General features: G+C 34.3%; 1 protein-coding gene across 1 annotated transcript in view; it reads right to left on the bottom strand.

Moving 5' to 3' along the window:
- Positions 1–8,501: 8,501 nt before the first annotated feature.
- The window catches only part of LOC133801482 (probable leucine-rich repeat receptor-like serine/threonine-protein kinase At3g14840), a 44,725-nt gene continuing 35,156 nt past the window's right edge, over positions 8,502–18,070 (bottom strand). The window contains exons 25-47 of the mRNA XM_062239697.1: positions 13,658–13,823; positions 13,496–13,567; positions 13,346–13,414; positions 13,190–13,261; positions 13,038–13,109; positions 12,846–12,917; positions 12,670–12,738; positions 12,518–12,589; positions 12,365–12,439; positions 12,207–12,278; positions 12,026–12,091; positions 11,864–11,932; positions 11,595–11,660; positions 11,444–11,482; positions 11,315–11,349; positions 10,851–11,230; positions 10,580–10,778; positions 10,287–10,406; positions 9,958–10,121; positions 9,633–9,840; positions 9,288–9,525; positions 9,045–9,195; positions 8,502–8,951 (exon numbers count right to left, since the gene is read on the bottom strand). Of these exons, the coding sequence (XP_062095681.1) occupies positions 8,652–8,951; positions 9,045–9,195; positions 9,288–9,525; positions 9,633–9,840; positions 9,958–10,121; positions 10,287–10,406; positions 10,580–10,778; positions 10,851–11,230; positions 11,315–11,349; positions 11,444–11,482; positions 11,595–11,660; positions 11,864–11,932; positions 12,026–12,091; positions 12,207–12,278; positions 12,365–12,439; positions 12,518–12,589; positions 12,670–12,738; positions 12,846–12,917; positions 13,038–13,109; positions 13,190–13,261; positions 13,346–13,414; positions 13,496–13,567; positions 13,658–13,823 (2,846 nt within the window). The 3' untranslated portion in view covers positions 8,502–8,651. The remainder of the gene's footprint in view (positions 8,952–9,044; positions 9,196–9,287; positions 9,526–9,632; positions 9,841–9,957; positions 10,122–10,286; positions 10,407–10,579; positions 10,779–10,850; positions 11,231–11,314; positions 11,350–11,443; positions 11,483–11,594; positions 11,661–11,863; positions 11,933–12,025; positions 12,092–12,206; positions 12,279–12,364; positions 12,440–12,517; positions 12,590–12,669; positions 12,739–12,845; positions 12,918–13,037; positions 13,110–13,189; positions 13,262–13,345; positions 13,415–13,495; positions 13,568–13,657; positions 13,824–18,070) is intronic.

The following is an 18,070-nucleotide window of genomic DNA, read 5'->3' as shown; positions in this document are numbered from 1 at the left end:
TCAGCCTGCGTAATTCCCGGTAACTTTTCTCAGATAGGCTGACAGAGTCTCCTAAACTTTCCCCTCCCAAAGCAGAATGGATCACCGATATACCCAGAGAATCCATAGACTTAAGAAGTCTAGCGGACTCACTCAACTTCTCCTCTTCCTTTCTCCTAATATTGTCGATAGAGGCAGGCCTTCCCTGCGAAACACCTCCCTCTGACGACCCTTCTACGCACGCAGTCCCCTGATCTTCCTCAACCTGAGTGCATTCTTCATTCCTTCCTCCATCCCACAGGTATCTCACCTGCTCAACACAGTCCACTTTGTCATTTATTTTGCCGTCTCCATTCTCATCCACATATTCATCTTTTGAGCTGCCTGAATCAAGCTCCTCATCGATTGGGAAAACAAGATCCTCCTCTTCTCCTACAGTTTCAAAAGAAGGCTCCCCCCTATCAAGATCTTCCATAAAATACTTACTGTCTACGCCACCGTAATTTTGCCGGCGAGAATACACTTTCAAACCACCCTTGTTATCTTTAAACTCTGACTCCTTCTCCTCAAACTTCTCCAGCAATACACTTTTCTTTGTATTGGGTTTCCTTCGCACCGAATCATCCCAAAAAAAGATAATCCCTTTTGAAAAACTGCCACGCTCCTTAGGAGAAATCCTTTTTGAATTGGTCAGCTTAATTATTGATTCTGTATAACCCAAACCGTGGCCCAAAATATTTAAAAGATTTATTGGATTGAAGAGAGCCCATGGCATGATAATCAAATTAAATAAACAAGGCCCATTTACCAATTTAATATGAAAACGGCCCAAAGAGAGTGCTGAAACAACCCAGCCTTTATCCTGAAGGTGCCACGTGGGAGAGTCATTTTGAATGGGAAATTTTAATATGTAGGCTTGATAAAAGTTATAATTACAAATAAATACTAGGCATATTAAAATTTACAAAATAATGCTAATTTTTTGTACATTACCCAAAATGCCCTTTTCACTTCTTCCTCATTCTCATTTCTCTCTTCTCTCTTCTCTCTTCTCTCTTCTCTCTTCCCTCTCTCTCTCTCTCTTATTTCACTCTCTCTCACCTCACAACACCACCACCACACTAAATATTATATTTCGAACAGATTTGGACATGATTTTTGGGTTTTTTTTGCGATTTTTTTCAGATCTGAAACTCTGAAATCTGTAAAAAAATCGACACTGCTCGATGGTGGTTCGATAGTGCTCGATGCCAGCTCGATGAGACCTTCAAAATCATGATTTTTCATGAAAAAATGACTTAGCTCGATGGTGGTTCGATAGTGGCTCGATGGTGCTCGATGAGACCTTCAAAATCATGATTTTTCATGAAAAAATGACTTAGCTCGATGGTGGTTCGATGATAGCTCGATAGTGGTTCGATAGTGCTCGATGGTGCTCGATGCAATTCTTGTAAGAGACATAATTTTTCACTCGGGTGTCCGTTTGGGGTGATTTTTTTTTTGATTTTGGGTATTTTTTCAAGATCTACACGTTTGACATGTTAATATGCACATTTTGGAAGTGTAGCACTTGTAAAAAATAGAAAAGTGCAAACATACCTCATGTTTAAGACATCTTTTGGTATATTTTTAAGTTTTAAACTTCCCAAATGTGCATATTAACATGTCAAACGTGTAGATCTTGAAAAAATACCCAAAATTAAAAAAAAAATCACCCCAAACGGACACCCGAGTGAAAAATTATGTCTCTTACAAAAATTGCATTGAGCACCATCGAGTCATTATCGAGCTACCATCGAACCACCATCGAGCTAAGTCATTTTTTCATGAAAATCTTGATCTTGAAGGCCCCAGCGAATGGTGGCTCGATGGTGCTCGATGCCAGCTCGATGAGACCTTCAAAATCATGATTTTTCATGAAAAAATGACTTAGCTCGATGATGGTTCGATGGTAGCTCGATAGTGGCTCGATAGTGCTCGATGGTGCTCGATGCAATTCTTGTAAGAGACATAATTTTTCACTCGGGTATCCGTTTGGGGTGATTTTTTTTTATTTTGGGTATTTTTTCAAGATCTACACGTTTGACATGTTAATATGCACATTTAGGAAGTTTAAAACATAAAAATATACCAAAAGATGTCTTAACCATGAGGTATGTTTGCACTTTTGTATTTTTTACAAGTGTTACACTTCACAAATGTGCATATTAACATGTCAAACGTGTAGATCTTGAAAAAATACCCAAAATCAAAAAAAAAATTACCCCAAACGGACACCCGAGTGAAAAATTATGTCTCTTACAAGAATTGCATCGAGCACCATCGAGCACTATCGAACCACTATCGAGCTACCATCGAACCACTATTGAGCTACCATCGAACCACTATCGAGCTAAGTCATTTTTTCATGAAAAATCATGATTTTGAAGGTCTCATCGAGCTGGCATCGAGCACCATCGAGCCACTATCGAACTACTATCGAACCACCATCGAGCAAAGTCATTTTTTCATGAAAAATCATGATTTTGAAGGTCTCATCGAGCTGGCATCGAGCACCATCGAACCACCATCGAGCAATGTCGATTTTTTGCAGATTTCAGAGTTTCAGATCTGAAAAAAATCGCAAAAAAAACCCAAAAATCATGTCCAAATCTGTTCGAAATATAATATTTAGTGTGGTGGTGGTGTTCTGAGGTGAGAGAGAGTGAAATAAGAGGGAAGAGAGAAGAGAGAAGAGGGAAGAGAGAAATGAGAATGAGGAAGAAGTGAAAAGGACATTTTGGGTAATGTGCAAAAAATTAGCATTATTTTGTAAATTTTAATATGCCTAATATTTTTTTGTAATTATAACTTTTATCAAGCATACATATTAAAATTTCCTTTTTGAATCACCTTTTTGAAATAGATGCACGTGCTTGCCATCCCTCTACAATTAATAGATAAATCTGACTTTATTCTATTAAATATTCTCCTTAATGGCAGGCATGAGTTACGTGAAGCAACGGTAAGCTCATCAATGGAAATCGTGTTCGACGCCGACCCACTCGTTGCTACCTGCAACTTCCGATCAATCATGGCCACCGTGGCGCCGCCTTCCCTCTCCTCCACTACCCCACTCGTCTCTTCGTTCTCAGCGTTGGTCCCCTGCTGCTTCTCCGAACAACCTCCTTCATCGTGACCCGAGCCACACCCAGACTTCCTGGTCGATTTCCTCACCCAGAATTTGCGGACCGGAAAAAGCTTCTTCCCTCTAGCTTTAACCAGACGCAAGGACAGCTGATTGCCATCATATGGCAAAGAGATGAAGCTTGGAATAAAACCCGAAGCATCCCCCTTCACTTTAATATAGGCACAAAAAAGATTCTTCCTTTCCAAAGTGTGCTCGTCTATAGCTAATAGCCCTCCACAGAGTGAGCCGATCACCTTGAAAACATGGTGGTTCCATATATTCAAAGGAATACCTTCAATACCAATCCATTCATGTGTACAAGAAATTTTCCTGTTCTCCATTTGATTCCTCCAACTCCATACAGCAAAGGAAACTGCAGTCAATCCAGGAATAGTAACCGAGCCAGTAGAGATCAGCCTTTCCTTCTCTCCCTCGTTTGCACACCATATTAGAGCCCTGTCGTCTGAGAAATGTGAAACACATAACTTTTTCCCCCACCATCTTTGGACTCCCTCATGAACAGCCGACCAAGGGCACCGGCTTTCCTTTCTGAACATGAAAACAGCCAAACTCCAATCGAAACAGTCCTCATCCCCTGTTAACAAAGTGTGGCAATCCTTAGATAACTTGACTGCCCCTTCCTTTTCATCCATGATCGCCTCCTTGGGGTTTCCTTTAACTATAGAAGCCCAAGAGACTTTTCCATCGACCTTCCTTCCGAGATCTCCTTGTGAATCAAAGCCCTTCTTCTTAACCAAGTGTCTCAGGCAATCCTCTAGTCTTTTCCATCCCTGAGCAAAATTCTCCTCCGGAATGATGATCGAATTGAATGCACTGTTTTTGAGTACGGAAATCTTCAAAAAAATTCCTCTAACGTTTTGATAACATTCCAGCCACACCCTCATGGAAAAATCCCTGAAAGTTCTCCTCCGATGCACCCTAAGGTCATCTCTAGCCTCGATCAACCACATTACTTCTTCTAACAGCCATCTAGAAGCGTCTAAAGATAATGAAATCTCATAACCTGAAAGTCTTGTCCTCTCACAGATCCTTACGGAGCCGCCATCCTTAGAAAGGGTCAGCATGAACACCTTGAAGGCTGTACGAAAGCTCCAATACCTCTGACCATAAGACACGAAGGGACCCCCGGAACCAGAATTTTGTCCAAATCCAGTGGGAAAATGGACATATTTCTTCCCATAACCAGTGGGGTTATGGTGCGCTTTAGACCTGGACATACACTCTCTCTCTCACTACACTCTCTCTCTAAGTTTCTAAACCATGATCAATAGTTTCACAATAAAGATTTTACTTCACTAATAATGCTTTCCTTGAATATGATTAATCTGTAGAATGCTCAGCCAGTGCTTGTCTCCATGCTCAAAAGGTAAAAATAAGTCTTCTACTATACTAATACTAAACTCTTTGATGCCAAAGCACCTCCACACACATGAACCAAATAACCAATACACAAATACAACAAACAAACAAATGACAAAACTCTGAAAAATTAATGCAGAAACGCAAACAAAGAAATACAGAGTAATAAGAAGAGAAGAACACCAGGTTTACTTGGTTCAGATCACAATGTGTTATCCTACATCCAAGGTTAAACAAAGAAAGAGTTCACCAGATCATTTGATTTGGACAACAACATCAGTCATTTTATCACGAGTGATGATTTGTTAGGAGAGTAATTAAATTATTTGATTTGTTTCCTTAATCAACCTTCCATAATCACTATAAATAGGCTTTTGTATTGTTCTACCAGAGCCATAAACCTTGGCCAAACCAAAACACAGAAGCAGAAAATGTCAAGTCCAAAGATATATATGTATACCTGCTTTGTTATTTAGCAGAATCAAAGTCATAATAATAAACTTCTAACTAAAATTTACAAAAACTTCCATGTTTCACTTAAAAGAAGAACAACGAAATCTAAAGATATTATGATGCTTTGTTATTCCATTTGATTTGAAAACCTATTGCCGAACCCAAAAAAATGTATCATGGCCTTATTGCTGACGAGGCCTTTTTCTGTATATGAAAAAGTAGTTCCAAGCAGGGGACATGTAGTTCTTCTATTATTAGTTACTGCATTGAAAGTCAATGTTACAGTTAGTTTTACTATTACTATTTACTAAAAAGAATTCAAGGAACATGATGTGTACGTAGTAAAATGGATAATGCATGCATGCATGCATGCGATCAAAAATAAACAGAGGCTGAAATTAAGTTCCAGGCTTGAACCATACCAGACTAAATAACTGGTGTATACAACTACAATTAAGAGAAAGCAAATGGATAGATATAACAATATATGAAGTTAATACCAATGACTTTGGTTTGTAGTCCTCTGTTTTAAAATGTCCCACAAAGTGTCAATGTCAAGAGCATGAGGCAAAACAAATAACAATCCCTTTTGAAGACCATATACTGGGGCCATATATCCTCTACAAGAACCATAACCATTCATCAAACAATCAAGTATAATTTTCTTGTTAAATAGTATCATTAATTATAGGAGTAATTGATCATAATGTTGAGAAAGATATAACTCACATAGTTCCAGCAACTCTGGTGCTAATGTGGGTGTTTTCTTCTTCATTTAGCTTGGCCAGGCCAAAGTCTGATATTTTTGGGTTAAGGTTCTTATCTAGTAGTATATTTGTGGCTTTGATGTCTCTATGAACAATTTTTAGTGCTGATTCTTCATGCAGTAATAACTAATACTGTTTTTCAGTTAGTATTAGTTAGTGGTTATATGTTAGTTGTTGTACAATCAGATTAAGTGTTAGAGTTAGTTAGCAGTGATACTCTTGATTGTAACAGATTGCTTTTGTACCATTCTTAACAACTATAAATAAAGATCTTGATCACTGATTATGATCAAGCTTTTCATTGCATTTTTCATTGAAGTTTTTCTAAAGCTCTCTGCAATTACATAAAGTTCTTTATGCAGGAACGCCAGACCTCTTGCAATGCCTAAACATATTTTTTGCCTTGTATTCCAGTCTAATTTCACTTGATCTTCTTCAATTTCTTTTAAATATTAAATAAAATCAATCAATTCATCATGACTACCTGAACATAAACATCAAAAAATCGTCTCCCAAAACTGTAATAAGATCTGTTGTCTCTGAATACTATCTCTGCAAAATGAAGTTTCACAGTGTAATTTCCATTTCCTAAGCAACGAGCAAAATAAGTTAGCGAAAGAGGCGAGATGCGTGCAGTTGTGTAAAGCTCTGAGTTGTTCATTCTTAATACAGATACATTGTTTGCTATGTAGTCTATCTCTTTAAGACTACTAGTACCCCAGAATTCACCAGTGTTACTAAATCCCCAAGTGGAGGCTGAGTTATGGAAAATTTTTGCAGCACCAACAGTAGTTGATGCCTCCAACAGTAGTTGGTTTTCCACCACAATTTATATGCAGTGAATAATGATCTACACATCAATCAATGTTGATTAAAACTATACAACAGGAATGGTTTATAGTCAATCCAGTTAATATGTAGTTTCGAAAGAGGCTTATTTACCTTTTGAACATGGAGCCAAGCACTTGTTGAGCATTCTATATTAATCATATTGAAAGTAAGCATTAGTAAAGAAATATCATCATGAAAACTAATGTTCCTTTTGTTTTAGCTTTTTTTTAAAGCTTACAAGTTATTTTTCTGGCCAGATGTGCTCCGGAAGTGATTGCTGATGAATAGCACAAGTATATTGACCAGTTTGACATGATAATATATGATGCAAAGATATAGAAATAAAAGAAAGTTAAAGAAACTTATGGCTTGTCGCCACTTTCTTTATTAAGTGTGAACATGTTTAGAACCAATAATTCTGGTTCTACCTTCATCTCTAACTTGGTTGTGAGCTAGCTAGGGAAGGATAGTAGTGGTTTCCAAGGTCAATCTAATGGCACGCCGAAGCTAAGAAATGAAAGACTGAGTACATTGTTGCTGTAGGGGTAGCTCTTACTTGTAAGCTACTTTTCCAATCTTTGCCTCCACAGGGTCCATTTTATTACACTAAAACACTATATAGTAATTATAGTGGTTTGAATACATGGAATACCTCAATCGATCATAATGGACAAATATACAATTTTCATGACTTGATTTTGGAGAAAACTCTTCAAAATGCAAGGCACAACACTCAATTCTAGCATGACTTATTACCCTTAAATTGATGGACAAATTGAAGTCGTTAATCGCTATTTAATTAGAAATGTATACATACATACGAGGTTTGTCCATGAGAATGATCTCAATATGAAAAGCACTTCAGGCTATGTTTTTTGAGTTGGCTCAGGTGTATTTTCTTTGCTATCCAAGAAGCAACAATCAGTTGCTCAATCCTCAGCTGAAGCAGAGCATATATCAGCCTCAGCTGCAACCTCTCAAGTTATTTGGCTTAGAAGAATTTTAAAAGATATTGGAGAAAAGCAAGAGGAAGCTACTGAGTTGTTCTATGACAACAAATCAGCAATTGCAATGGCAAAGGCAAAAAATCCTTGTTTTCATAGTAGGACAAGGCACATTGCAATCAACCATCACTTCATTAGAGAAGCAATTGAAGAAGGAGAGGTTTTGACTGAAAGCATTTCCATCAACAAAGTTTCAACAACTAAGATCACCCCTTGGAGTTCAAGAACAACACATTAAGGGGGAGAATATTAGTTAATGTGCTGCTGCCATTTATTTATTTGTTTTATTTATATTTTGAGTTTTGTAAAAACTTTTGGATGGCTAATATTTAAACAAATGTAGGGCTGAGATTAAATGTTGAGATAAAGTGTATTGGGGAAGCTTTTGTTGATATCTTTGTATAAAAAAAAACTTTAATTTAGACCATCAAGGAATGAGAAGTTAGCTGCAAGATATATAAACCAGTTGGACCAATTAAATGACACATTTACTTATTAGCACTCCAATCAGCCAAGAAAATCAAGAACCGGTATGACAGTTTTAGTACTTCTTGCCACTTATATATATGTTAGTACAGCTACAACTTCAACTGATTTTCCACAACTGATTTTCCACAGTACAGCAAGAGACCGAACAAATCTGACTCTAAAAATCTAGTAACATGATGTGCTTGAGTTGAGTATTGTTATAACTCTACAAATCTGACTCTACAAAAAGAACATTTGGTTTTGTTGCCATCATTAGAGTAATTTCCTTTCAAGTTTTAACAAACTAGAGTTCATTAAATTTAAAAGAAAATATTAAATAGCGTAGGTGTATCCCAATATGCATTTAACATAATTTACAGTTGAAGTTTTTCTTTTTTATCGTGGTTCAACCATTGATACAGTGGCCTCATTGACAGAGCATCAATTAAATGATAAAAATCCGTTGCAAAGCTATATTTCACTAAAACAATTGTCAAATTTGATATGGAACCATTTAAATGCATCAAATTGCATGAGTTTTATCAAAATTTCAACCAAAATATTGAATTGTATAAATCATATATGCATTAAATTTTATTTTTATCGAGGTTCAACCACTGATATAGTGGCAGAGCATCTGCTACCACTTTGTGTAGAAGGATCATAACTACTACTGCTGGCTTGAAAAGTAAAAATAGGTTGTTTGGGTTGAGGTTGATCAAATATTTGGTTACTTAACATGGAAGCTACTTGAGCCATGGATGGTCTATCTGTGGCAAAGTCTTGAACGCACAGAAGCCCAATGTGTATGCATTTCAATGCCTCTGATTCATTATATGACTCGCCTAATGCTTCATCCACCAACTCTATCCCTCTGCCTTCACTCCATAGCTTCCATGACTGTTTCATTACATTAATATCAGCCTCAATTTTCCACCACAACACACAAACATAATAACACAATTTGAGAGATTTCTTTTGTGAACTACTCACATATGCAATAAGGCCTTGGTATTGATCCTCATCCTTGAAGCTAGTATTCTTTTTCCCGCTTATTATCTCTAGTAGTAACACGCCATAGCTGAACACATCAGATTTTTCCGAAAAGATTCCTCTGAATGCGTACTCTGGAGACATATAGCCGCTGCAATTGATTAAACACACCACTAAATTAGATGTCAGATGCTATAACAACAATGTACTATCAAATCATCAAATTAAAAGAATGATGCTCACATTGTTCCTACCACCCTATGAGTATTTGCTAGATCTAACGTGCCTTCAAAAATCCTTGCTAATCCAAAATCAGAAATTTTTGGAGTCATCTTCTCATCCAATAGAATATTACTGGCCTTCAAATCTCGATGGATCACCCTTAAACTGGAATCGCGATGGAGATACACAAGACCTCTTGCAATGCCATCAATAATGTTGAATCGTATGACCCAATCAAGCTCTACCCTTCTTCTATCATCTATATAAGAAACCAATATCACACCACTAAAAGTTAATTAGTGACAATTTCCAACAAATATACTTCTAATTGAACAATAAAAATGTGGATAAAAATGAGAGACTAACCGAAAATAAAAGTATCTAAGCTCTTGTTGAGCATGAACTCGTATATTAATAACTTCTCTTCATTTTCAATGCAGCAACCAATGAGCTTAACAAGATTTCTATGTTGCAGTTTGGAGATCAATATTATTTCATTCCTAAATTCTTCGTAGCCTTGTGACGAGCTGCTAGACAGTCTTTTCACTGCAACTTCTTTCCCATGTAGTTGTCCCTGTAAATTTCCAAACATAGCTAACTAATTAACTCATTCACTCACCCATTCACCTGCATTTCTCTATTATTATTGTAGTGTATTAGATTCTATGTAAACTATTGAAAACCAAATGACCTTATAAACAGGACCAAATCCTCCTTGACCAAGTTTGTTTGTAATACTAAACTTGTTTGTGGCCATTAGTATGCTATCCAAGTCAAAAAAATGAAGCTCAGGTTGATCGTCTCCTCTCTTCAAGTTAGTACTTGTCCAAATCAAATCATTATTTGTTGCAGTTCCTGATGTCAAGTCAATAATACACATAATATTCAGCAATAAATACGACCAAAAAATACAAAGTTTTAGGTCCCAATATAAAGAAGAACATCAACATCATGTACGATGAGATATGTAATGCTCAAAGCAGTAGCAATCACAAATTGAAGCTTAGATATTATTCTTACTTTTTCTCTTAGCTTTTCGTCTATGCAAACAGAAGGCTACAACAACTAATAATGTTGCACCAGCAGAAACAGCTACAAGAAGGCCGATAATGATTTTGGTCTTACTCAAATGTCCTTCCACTGAATGAGAAGATACAGAATAAACTATCATAACATATATGAGTCCATCAATCATTTTACATCATGACTTGATCATATATAACATTATAATAAGTAATAAACACGAACAAAAAGAATATCAATTATACGTTAATTGCATCCTAATTAAAAACATACACAATTGTGTTACTTACCAGATTCTATTGAGATAGCTGATATTAAAGACCCATAATTTCCTGTCTTTGGAACAATCCTTGACCCTTTCCCCGTCCATTGGAGGCGGATCTCCAATGTGTTATGACTCACAACAACTGCCTTAATTACTTTGATAAACTCCTTATCAACTCCTTTAGCTTCCTCTTTAATGTTGAAATCTGACAACTCCCGTTTTCCCTATAATAACTTACTTAACTCAGTAAAACATAAGTTCACAAGCTGCATTAAGTAGCAAAATGATTAAGCTACCTGAACGTAAACATCAAATACTCGTCTTCCAACACTCTCATAAGATCTGTCATTTCTAAATACTATCTCTGCAAAATGTAGTTTCACAGTGTAATTTCCATTTCTTAAGCAACGAGCAAAATAAGTTAGCGAAAGAGGCGAGATGCGTGCAGTTGTGTAGAGCTCAGAGTTGTTCATTCTTAATCTAGATATATTATTTACTATATATTCTCGCACTTCTTGATTAGTATTTCTGAAATGACCGGTGTTGCTAAATCCCCAAGTGTTGGCTGAGTTATGGAATAAATTTGCAGGACCTCCAAATTCCTCATCCCCTTCATACTTTATGCCTCCAATGGTAGTTTCTTTTCCACCACAATTTATATGCAATGAATAATAATCTACACATCAAAGATCAAACAATGTTGGTTAAAAATATACAAAAGAAATGGTTTATAGTCAACACAATGAATGGTTTTTTTTACCTTTTGAACATGGAGCCAAGCACTTGCTGAGCGTTCTACATTAATCATATTCAAAGCAAGAATTAGTATAAAGTATAATCATGATCAAAACTATTGTTATTCTTGTTGCAATTGTTTGTTAAAGCTTACGAGCTGTTTTCATGACCAGATGTGCTGTGAAAGTCATTGCTGATAAAAAAAAAAAAAGTTAAGACACAAATATATTCAATTGTGAAATGCTTATGGTTCAATTGAAAGAAATAAATGAAAGAACGAAAGAAAGAAAGAAAGGAACTCTTACAAATGATCTTGACAAGTTGATGGTTCAGATATTTCCGAAAAGTTATTGTAAGATATATCTATGTTCCTGAACACAGTAAGAAACTTCATTATTAGCTAAATATTTTTAAGTGACTTTTGTTTTTGTATTGGCAAAATTATCTTCTTTGTTACATCTTCTGTTAAAGAGTTGAAGAGTGAGCTTAGAGTTGGGGTTTGTAGGTCATCATTCTTCTTGGTAATTTTGGTCTGGTTTACACATTTTTGTAAAACATAGCATTGGTAACTTACATGGATGCATCTCCGGATATGTTCATCCACGCTGGAATAGGCCCACCGAGTAAGTTACTTGTTAAATATCTATTCAATGTGCAACACCATAGCATAAGAGAAGTTTAATTATAAAGAAAAGAGTAATAAAAAAAAGGGACCAATGAAGTTTGAGTTACTTGCATATAACTCAAAGGTAATATTTGAAAATTTGGAAGTGGCCCTTGTAGTTTATTAAAGCTAAGATCCCTGCAAAATAAAGATCTTAGATGTCTGTTAAATTCGCTAAAGATTAAGTGTTTAAATTCCAAGGAAATGCTATACAGGAATGGAAAATTTGACAAGAGAATAATCGAACAATTACAAGCCATTTAGCATTCTCAAATTAAGAATATATTGAGGGATATTTCCTCTTAAATTACAGCTCCTCATTGTCCTGCAATTTCAAACAGGTCAAATAATTTAAAAAATAATCAAATATTAGGTTGAGTTCCAGCACAAAAGTTTATGTATGGAGCTTACAACTTAGAAAGTTTTGTCATTTTACTCAAGTCGGGAAAATCTGACGAGTTCTCCCCATTTAAGTCGGTTATTCTTCTGCAAAGACTGCCTCATCACAAAGATTGCATAGATCTAAAGGAGACAGAGAAAAGTAGACAATGAAAAAGAACTCACAAGTTTGTTAAGTTTGCCAAGGTAGAAATACTAGGAGGAATTGGCCCACTGAAACCACTTCCTTGCATATCTCTGTGGAGAGTAGCATGTAAAATCAATATAAATTACTCATAAATATTTTGAAAACCAACAAAGAGATCAACAGTTCTTACAATATCTGAAGTTGTTTCCAATTGCCAAACTCAGGCATCCTTCCTGTAAAGTAGTTACTACCGATCCCACTGCAATGGAAAACATGAGTCACCAAGATTAACGTGACGATTGTTGAACCAAAATATGTTGGTTCATTTGAGCTATGAAGTAAGTTATAGTACACACTGTCACTTACAGCGCCCATAACTTGGAGAGATTGGTGAGAGACAGAGGGAACTGTCCAGTGAGATTGTTTGCATTTAAACTCCTGCAGCCACACCATGTCAGTTATATAAGACTAAATTAGTTAATGTCATTTCTACTACTTTTTTACAAATATTCATGAAAAGGTTAATTTCTTTGAAAAGATTAGGGAAGGGATTCTCACAGATATTCCAAGTTTACCAATTTCCCAAGCTCAGAGGGAATAGTTTCAGAAAACAAGTTGCTCTCCATGTTCCTGAATTTGTGAGTTTATTATAATTAGCTAATCACAGGAGTTTAAAAGAGAGAGATTAAATCGGTTAAGAAGGTGCATACAATACTCTGAGAGTTGTTATGTTTCCTAATTCGGCAGGGATTGGCCCTGATAAATTGTTCACACTAATAGCCCTGCACGCCCACATTTGTTCAAACAATCAATTACTACAGCTTAATATATCTTGAATAATGGTATAGGGATAAATGGAAACTTACAGCGATTCCAACTTTGTTGAAGCCCATTCTGGCGGTATCGAACCACTGAGGAAGTTCCGATTTAGATTTCTGCAAGGGAGAAGAAAGACTGGTATTATAGTAAATAGAGTGTTGAAAAGTATTTGAATAAAAAGCTTTGTTTTTACATACACTGACTTAAGGTAAGGTAGCTTCCATAGTGATGATGGAAGCTTGCCATCAAGATCCTGTCCTGTAAAAGAACTGCACATATAACAGATGTCAACAGAAAACTCCAATCCTGTCATGGTGATTATAGAATATATATGTAGCAGTGAGCTAGGAGGAGTTTACAAGCTTTTGATATGGCATTCATTATTAGCAGAGATGGAGCAATTGCACAAGACTTCATTTGTGTAATATTCATTATTAGAAGAGTATGTTGGTAGATTACAAGGATCATCGAAGTGCCCGTCGTCATGCTTGTTCAGTTGCTTAGCTATTTCTTTAAAAGCTTCCACTGAATAATAATAACAATAATAAATTAACTAAAGAAGATGAACTAAACCAAAGTCTGCACGAGATTGGTATATAATTTCTTGTTCTCCAGATAATTTCTTGGTAAGATGGAGAGATTTTTCACCTTCATCGTGGGGAGGAATACGAGATTGGGCATTGCATTTGAATGGTGTCACTGCCAAGAAGATCATAAATAGTAATGAAGCCATATTGATCATTCCCAAACAAGCAGTGCTTAAATGTTGATATATATATATATATATTTATATCATACAGAAGAAAGTGTGATTGTAAATACATTAATTTATGTCTATAAATCCTCGAGGAAAAGTTGCTTCTAGGAAAGCTCTTTATTCATTCGTTGCTCTCTCTCTCTCTCTCTCTCTCAATGTTTCCAGGTCAATATTCCCGCACTTGGTTGCTAGTGGCCTTAATTGTAGTATTAAAAACAAAGATATTTTCCTCACTAAATCAAGGTCCCATACCACTTGCGAGAATAGAAATCGACTGTCGCCGACTCTCTTTGTTAATACGTTAACTATTTAAATACGTTATTTTATTAAAATTATATTGTTTTAAATTTTGTTTATTATATACTTGTAATAACATTTGGTAGCTGTCAAAATGATATAAAATAGTATATAATGTTAAAAATTAGATCTGAAATACGTGGACATGTAATACTTTAATATGTTTAAAATTTAGTCTATAATTCAAAGTATTTTTATTGTTATCTACTTGGAACTTCATTGAAGATAAGATGGAGGAGTCAACTAGAGCAAGCTAGGGGATAGCCATAGTACTAAGACATTACTTCTGCATGGTGCTAACCAAGAACGACAATCATGCATAGAGAAGAGAGCCATATTCGTTCATAGATTAATTTGTCATTTGTCATTTGTCATAATGAAAGTTCATTTTGATCCATATTCGTTCATAGATTAATTTTTCATTTGTCATGATGAAAAATCATGATGCGGAATAAACATATTGTTATATAGAAATGAATATGATTTAGTTCATTTTGATCTAAAAGTTTTTGATTTACAAAATAAAAAAAAACGAGTACTCAAACTTATAAGCTCTCAGCTTTAGTTAATTAGCAAGATATATTTAGTCTTAGAGTCTAAGCTGAATTAAAGTGATCATTTTTAAAAGTTTAGACACATATTAATTCATGCTTGGTTGAAGAGGATATTTCTTTTTCTTTCTCTCTCATCTGCAAAGTTAAAATAAGTGGTAATAATGGTTGTTGGCTAATTTATTATTTTGAAAATTGTTTGAAAATTCTTTATTAGCTAACAGATAAGAATTGAGCTATATAAATATATATATATTTATATATGTTCAATCAATATCTTTTTTCCCAGTCTACTAGCTTAGCTTGTCCCTCAGTGTTGTTTGAAAATGGGACAATTTCAGACTTGTTTTTCAGCCCATGCATTAAGTCAAGGGATCTCACACGGCCTTCTTTAGTACACTTTTTTTTTTTTCTTTGTTTGTATAAATATATGTATCATTATCTCTCATCAAAATATTCAATACCGCCTTTCTTTTTGTTTTCTACTTTATTGATCATGATCTTCTTTTCATTTATTAATTGTTTTTTTTCTACAATTTGACATGTGTGCTTAATTTAATTTAAAAAAATAAAGGTAGCTGTCTAGGTCAAGTATGTCCTGTATGAGCGACTTGTTACGCATATATATATATATATATATATATATATATATGTAGAAATAGAAGCAACTTGCTCATTTGATGAAATTAAAAAGAAAGAAAGAAAGAAAGAAAAAAGCTCAAAACCTATCATATAATACAATTAATTAATATTGTATATTTCATGTAAAATAATACATGTATACATTATATATAATATTAATGAACTTGAGGAAATCAACAAACAAGTTAAATTAATGAAATGGTCAGCTAGGAAGTAGTTAAAACATTGGTGAAGAAAAATCATGTAGAAAGAACTATATATTTTATGTTTAATCTAATATTAAATATTATACGTGAATTTTCAATTTAAGTTTCTTGCTTGTCTTAAAAAAAAACAATTTGTTGCTAATTCAGAGCAGATTATATTATATGTTTAATATGATATTATTCTAATAAGTGAATTTAAATTTAATAAAATTTTATTTAAGTTATAAAACATATTATTTTATTAGTTTTAAATAATTATCATTGTAAAATATCTCAAAAATATCATATTTTAATTTGTTTAATTATTTATTATTTTTAAATAATTATCATTGTAAAATATTTGAAAAATATCATATTTTAATTTGTTTAATTATTTATTATTTTTAAATAATCATCATTGTAGAATAACTGAAAAATATCATATTTCGATTTTTTTTAATTATTTATTTTATCTTATTTAAGTTTAAGTGTTTACAAACTCTTGTTAAATATAAGAATATTCCGTTAAAGTTAACATTAAAAAAATAAAAAACCGTTAAAAACAAAAATTTACGTTATTTACACACTTATTATATAGAAGAGATATCAACTAATAAAAAGAAATGGTGGGAAAGGAAAAGATTTGAATGAAGTGGTGGCTGAGATAAGAGGGGGTGAAGTGGGCGGTTTTAAGAGAGAAAATGAGAGAGAAGAATGAAAAGAGAACTTTGTTATTAATAGTGCTCGACCAAGGTTATTGATCATCAAGGGTGAGTCTCTGGATTTTCTAAAATACTTAGGATCATAGATGGCCACTAGAATTATCATTGATATTGTAGAAATTGGAAGACCAAAACTTGAGATTGAAGTTTGTAGTTTCGATCTTGGCCTTGAACCATTCACAAAGGGTAAGCTTTGATCTATTCTTTTGATAATTTCGGGTGGAGAGTTGTTCTTAGAGATTATTGTCATGTGTGTAGAGTTTGGAAACCAAGAAGAGAGAAAGGAACACCAAGATTCAGCCATAATACGTAATGTAGTGTTCTTGAGTTCATCCTTTTTGTTTTGATGTATGATCTTGATAGAATATATTTATTACATTTGAATAGATCGATGTGTTTGTTTTGATCTTTGATGATGGGATATCTATGATAATTGAGGTTATAGTGAGTGGATCTAAGTTTGATAGTGTTGTTGAGGGGTAATTACCATTTTGAGGGATGGTTATTGTCGTGGTGTCCTTCATCATTAGACATTGTCGTGTTATAATTTTGGGTGGTTACTATTGAAGGACACCACGACAACGTCTAATGATGAAGCTGATGGTGGCAGTGTGCACCAAAAGTACATAATGTTTTTTTTTCTTTTCAAAGAAGTCCTCTAACGACCATTTTCAAACGTTGACCTTTTCTAGAGGCGTTGACCACCAGAGAACAGAAAACGCTATCGTTTTCTAGTGAGTTAACAAAGTAGGAAAATAGGGTCATTACAGGATCTTTGTGCATGCCTCCCGCTTCTAGAATGAACAATACTCTATGAGATTGATGGTCAAGCAAACCTCGTACTTTCACTACTTGATCCCTCTAGTTTTTTTTACATCCATGCTATTGATCCAATGATTAGAGTTACGAAACCAATTACGATGTTATGTTACTGGTTACGACTCTAGAAATTGTAATCAGTTACAAACTTACTCTAAACATTGGAACCAATTGTTATGTTATGTTTGCAACTGGTTACAACTCTAAAAATTGTAATCAATTACAAAGTCACTCTAAAATCGAGAACCAGTTATACTATGACATATTTTTAATTGTAATCAGTTACAAAAGCACTCTAAAAATTATAACCAGTTACTGTGCCATGTTTGTAATTGTTTACCACTCTAAAAATTATAATCAGTAACAAAACCACTCTAAAAACTGTAATCGATTATTGTGGCATATTTGTAACTTCTTAAACTATTCCTTGTTTGAGATTTGTAATTGGTTCTATGTTTGTAATTGATTCCAAACTTGTAACCAATTACCATTCTCAAACTGAAAAATGTTATAACCAGTTCTAGGTTTGCAATTTTTTTCTTCTTCTTTTGGCTCCATACTTGTAACTGGTTACTATTCTCAAACTGAGAAATATTGTAACTTGTTACCAATGTGAAATTGAGAAAGTAGTAATTGGTTATAGATGTTACATAAATATTTTTATCTCACTTGATTAATTTTAACAATTTTTAAAGTGGGTAACCAATTACAAATAGGATACTAATTGGTTACAGTTTTGTAGAGTAATTGCCGGTTACAAATCAACATGTCACACTAGTTATAATTTTTAGATTGGTAA

This window comes from Humulus lupulus, chromosome 9 (genome assembly GCF_963169125.1).
Source record: "Humulus lupulus chromosome 9, drHumLupu1.1, whole genome shotgun sequence".
Classification (NCBI taxonomy): Eukaryota; Viridiplantae; Streptophyta; class Magnoliopsida; order Rosales; family Cannabaceae; genus Humulus; species Humulus lupulus.
Note: the sequence above shows the minus strand (reverse complement) of the source record. Positions and strands in the feature narration are given on the sequence as shown.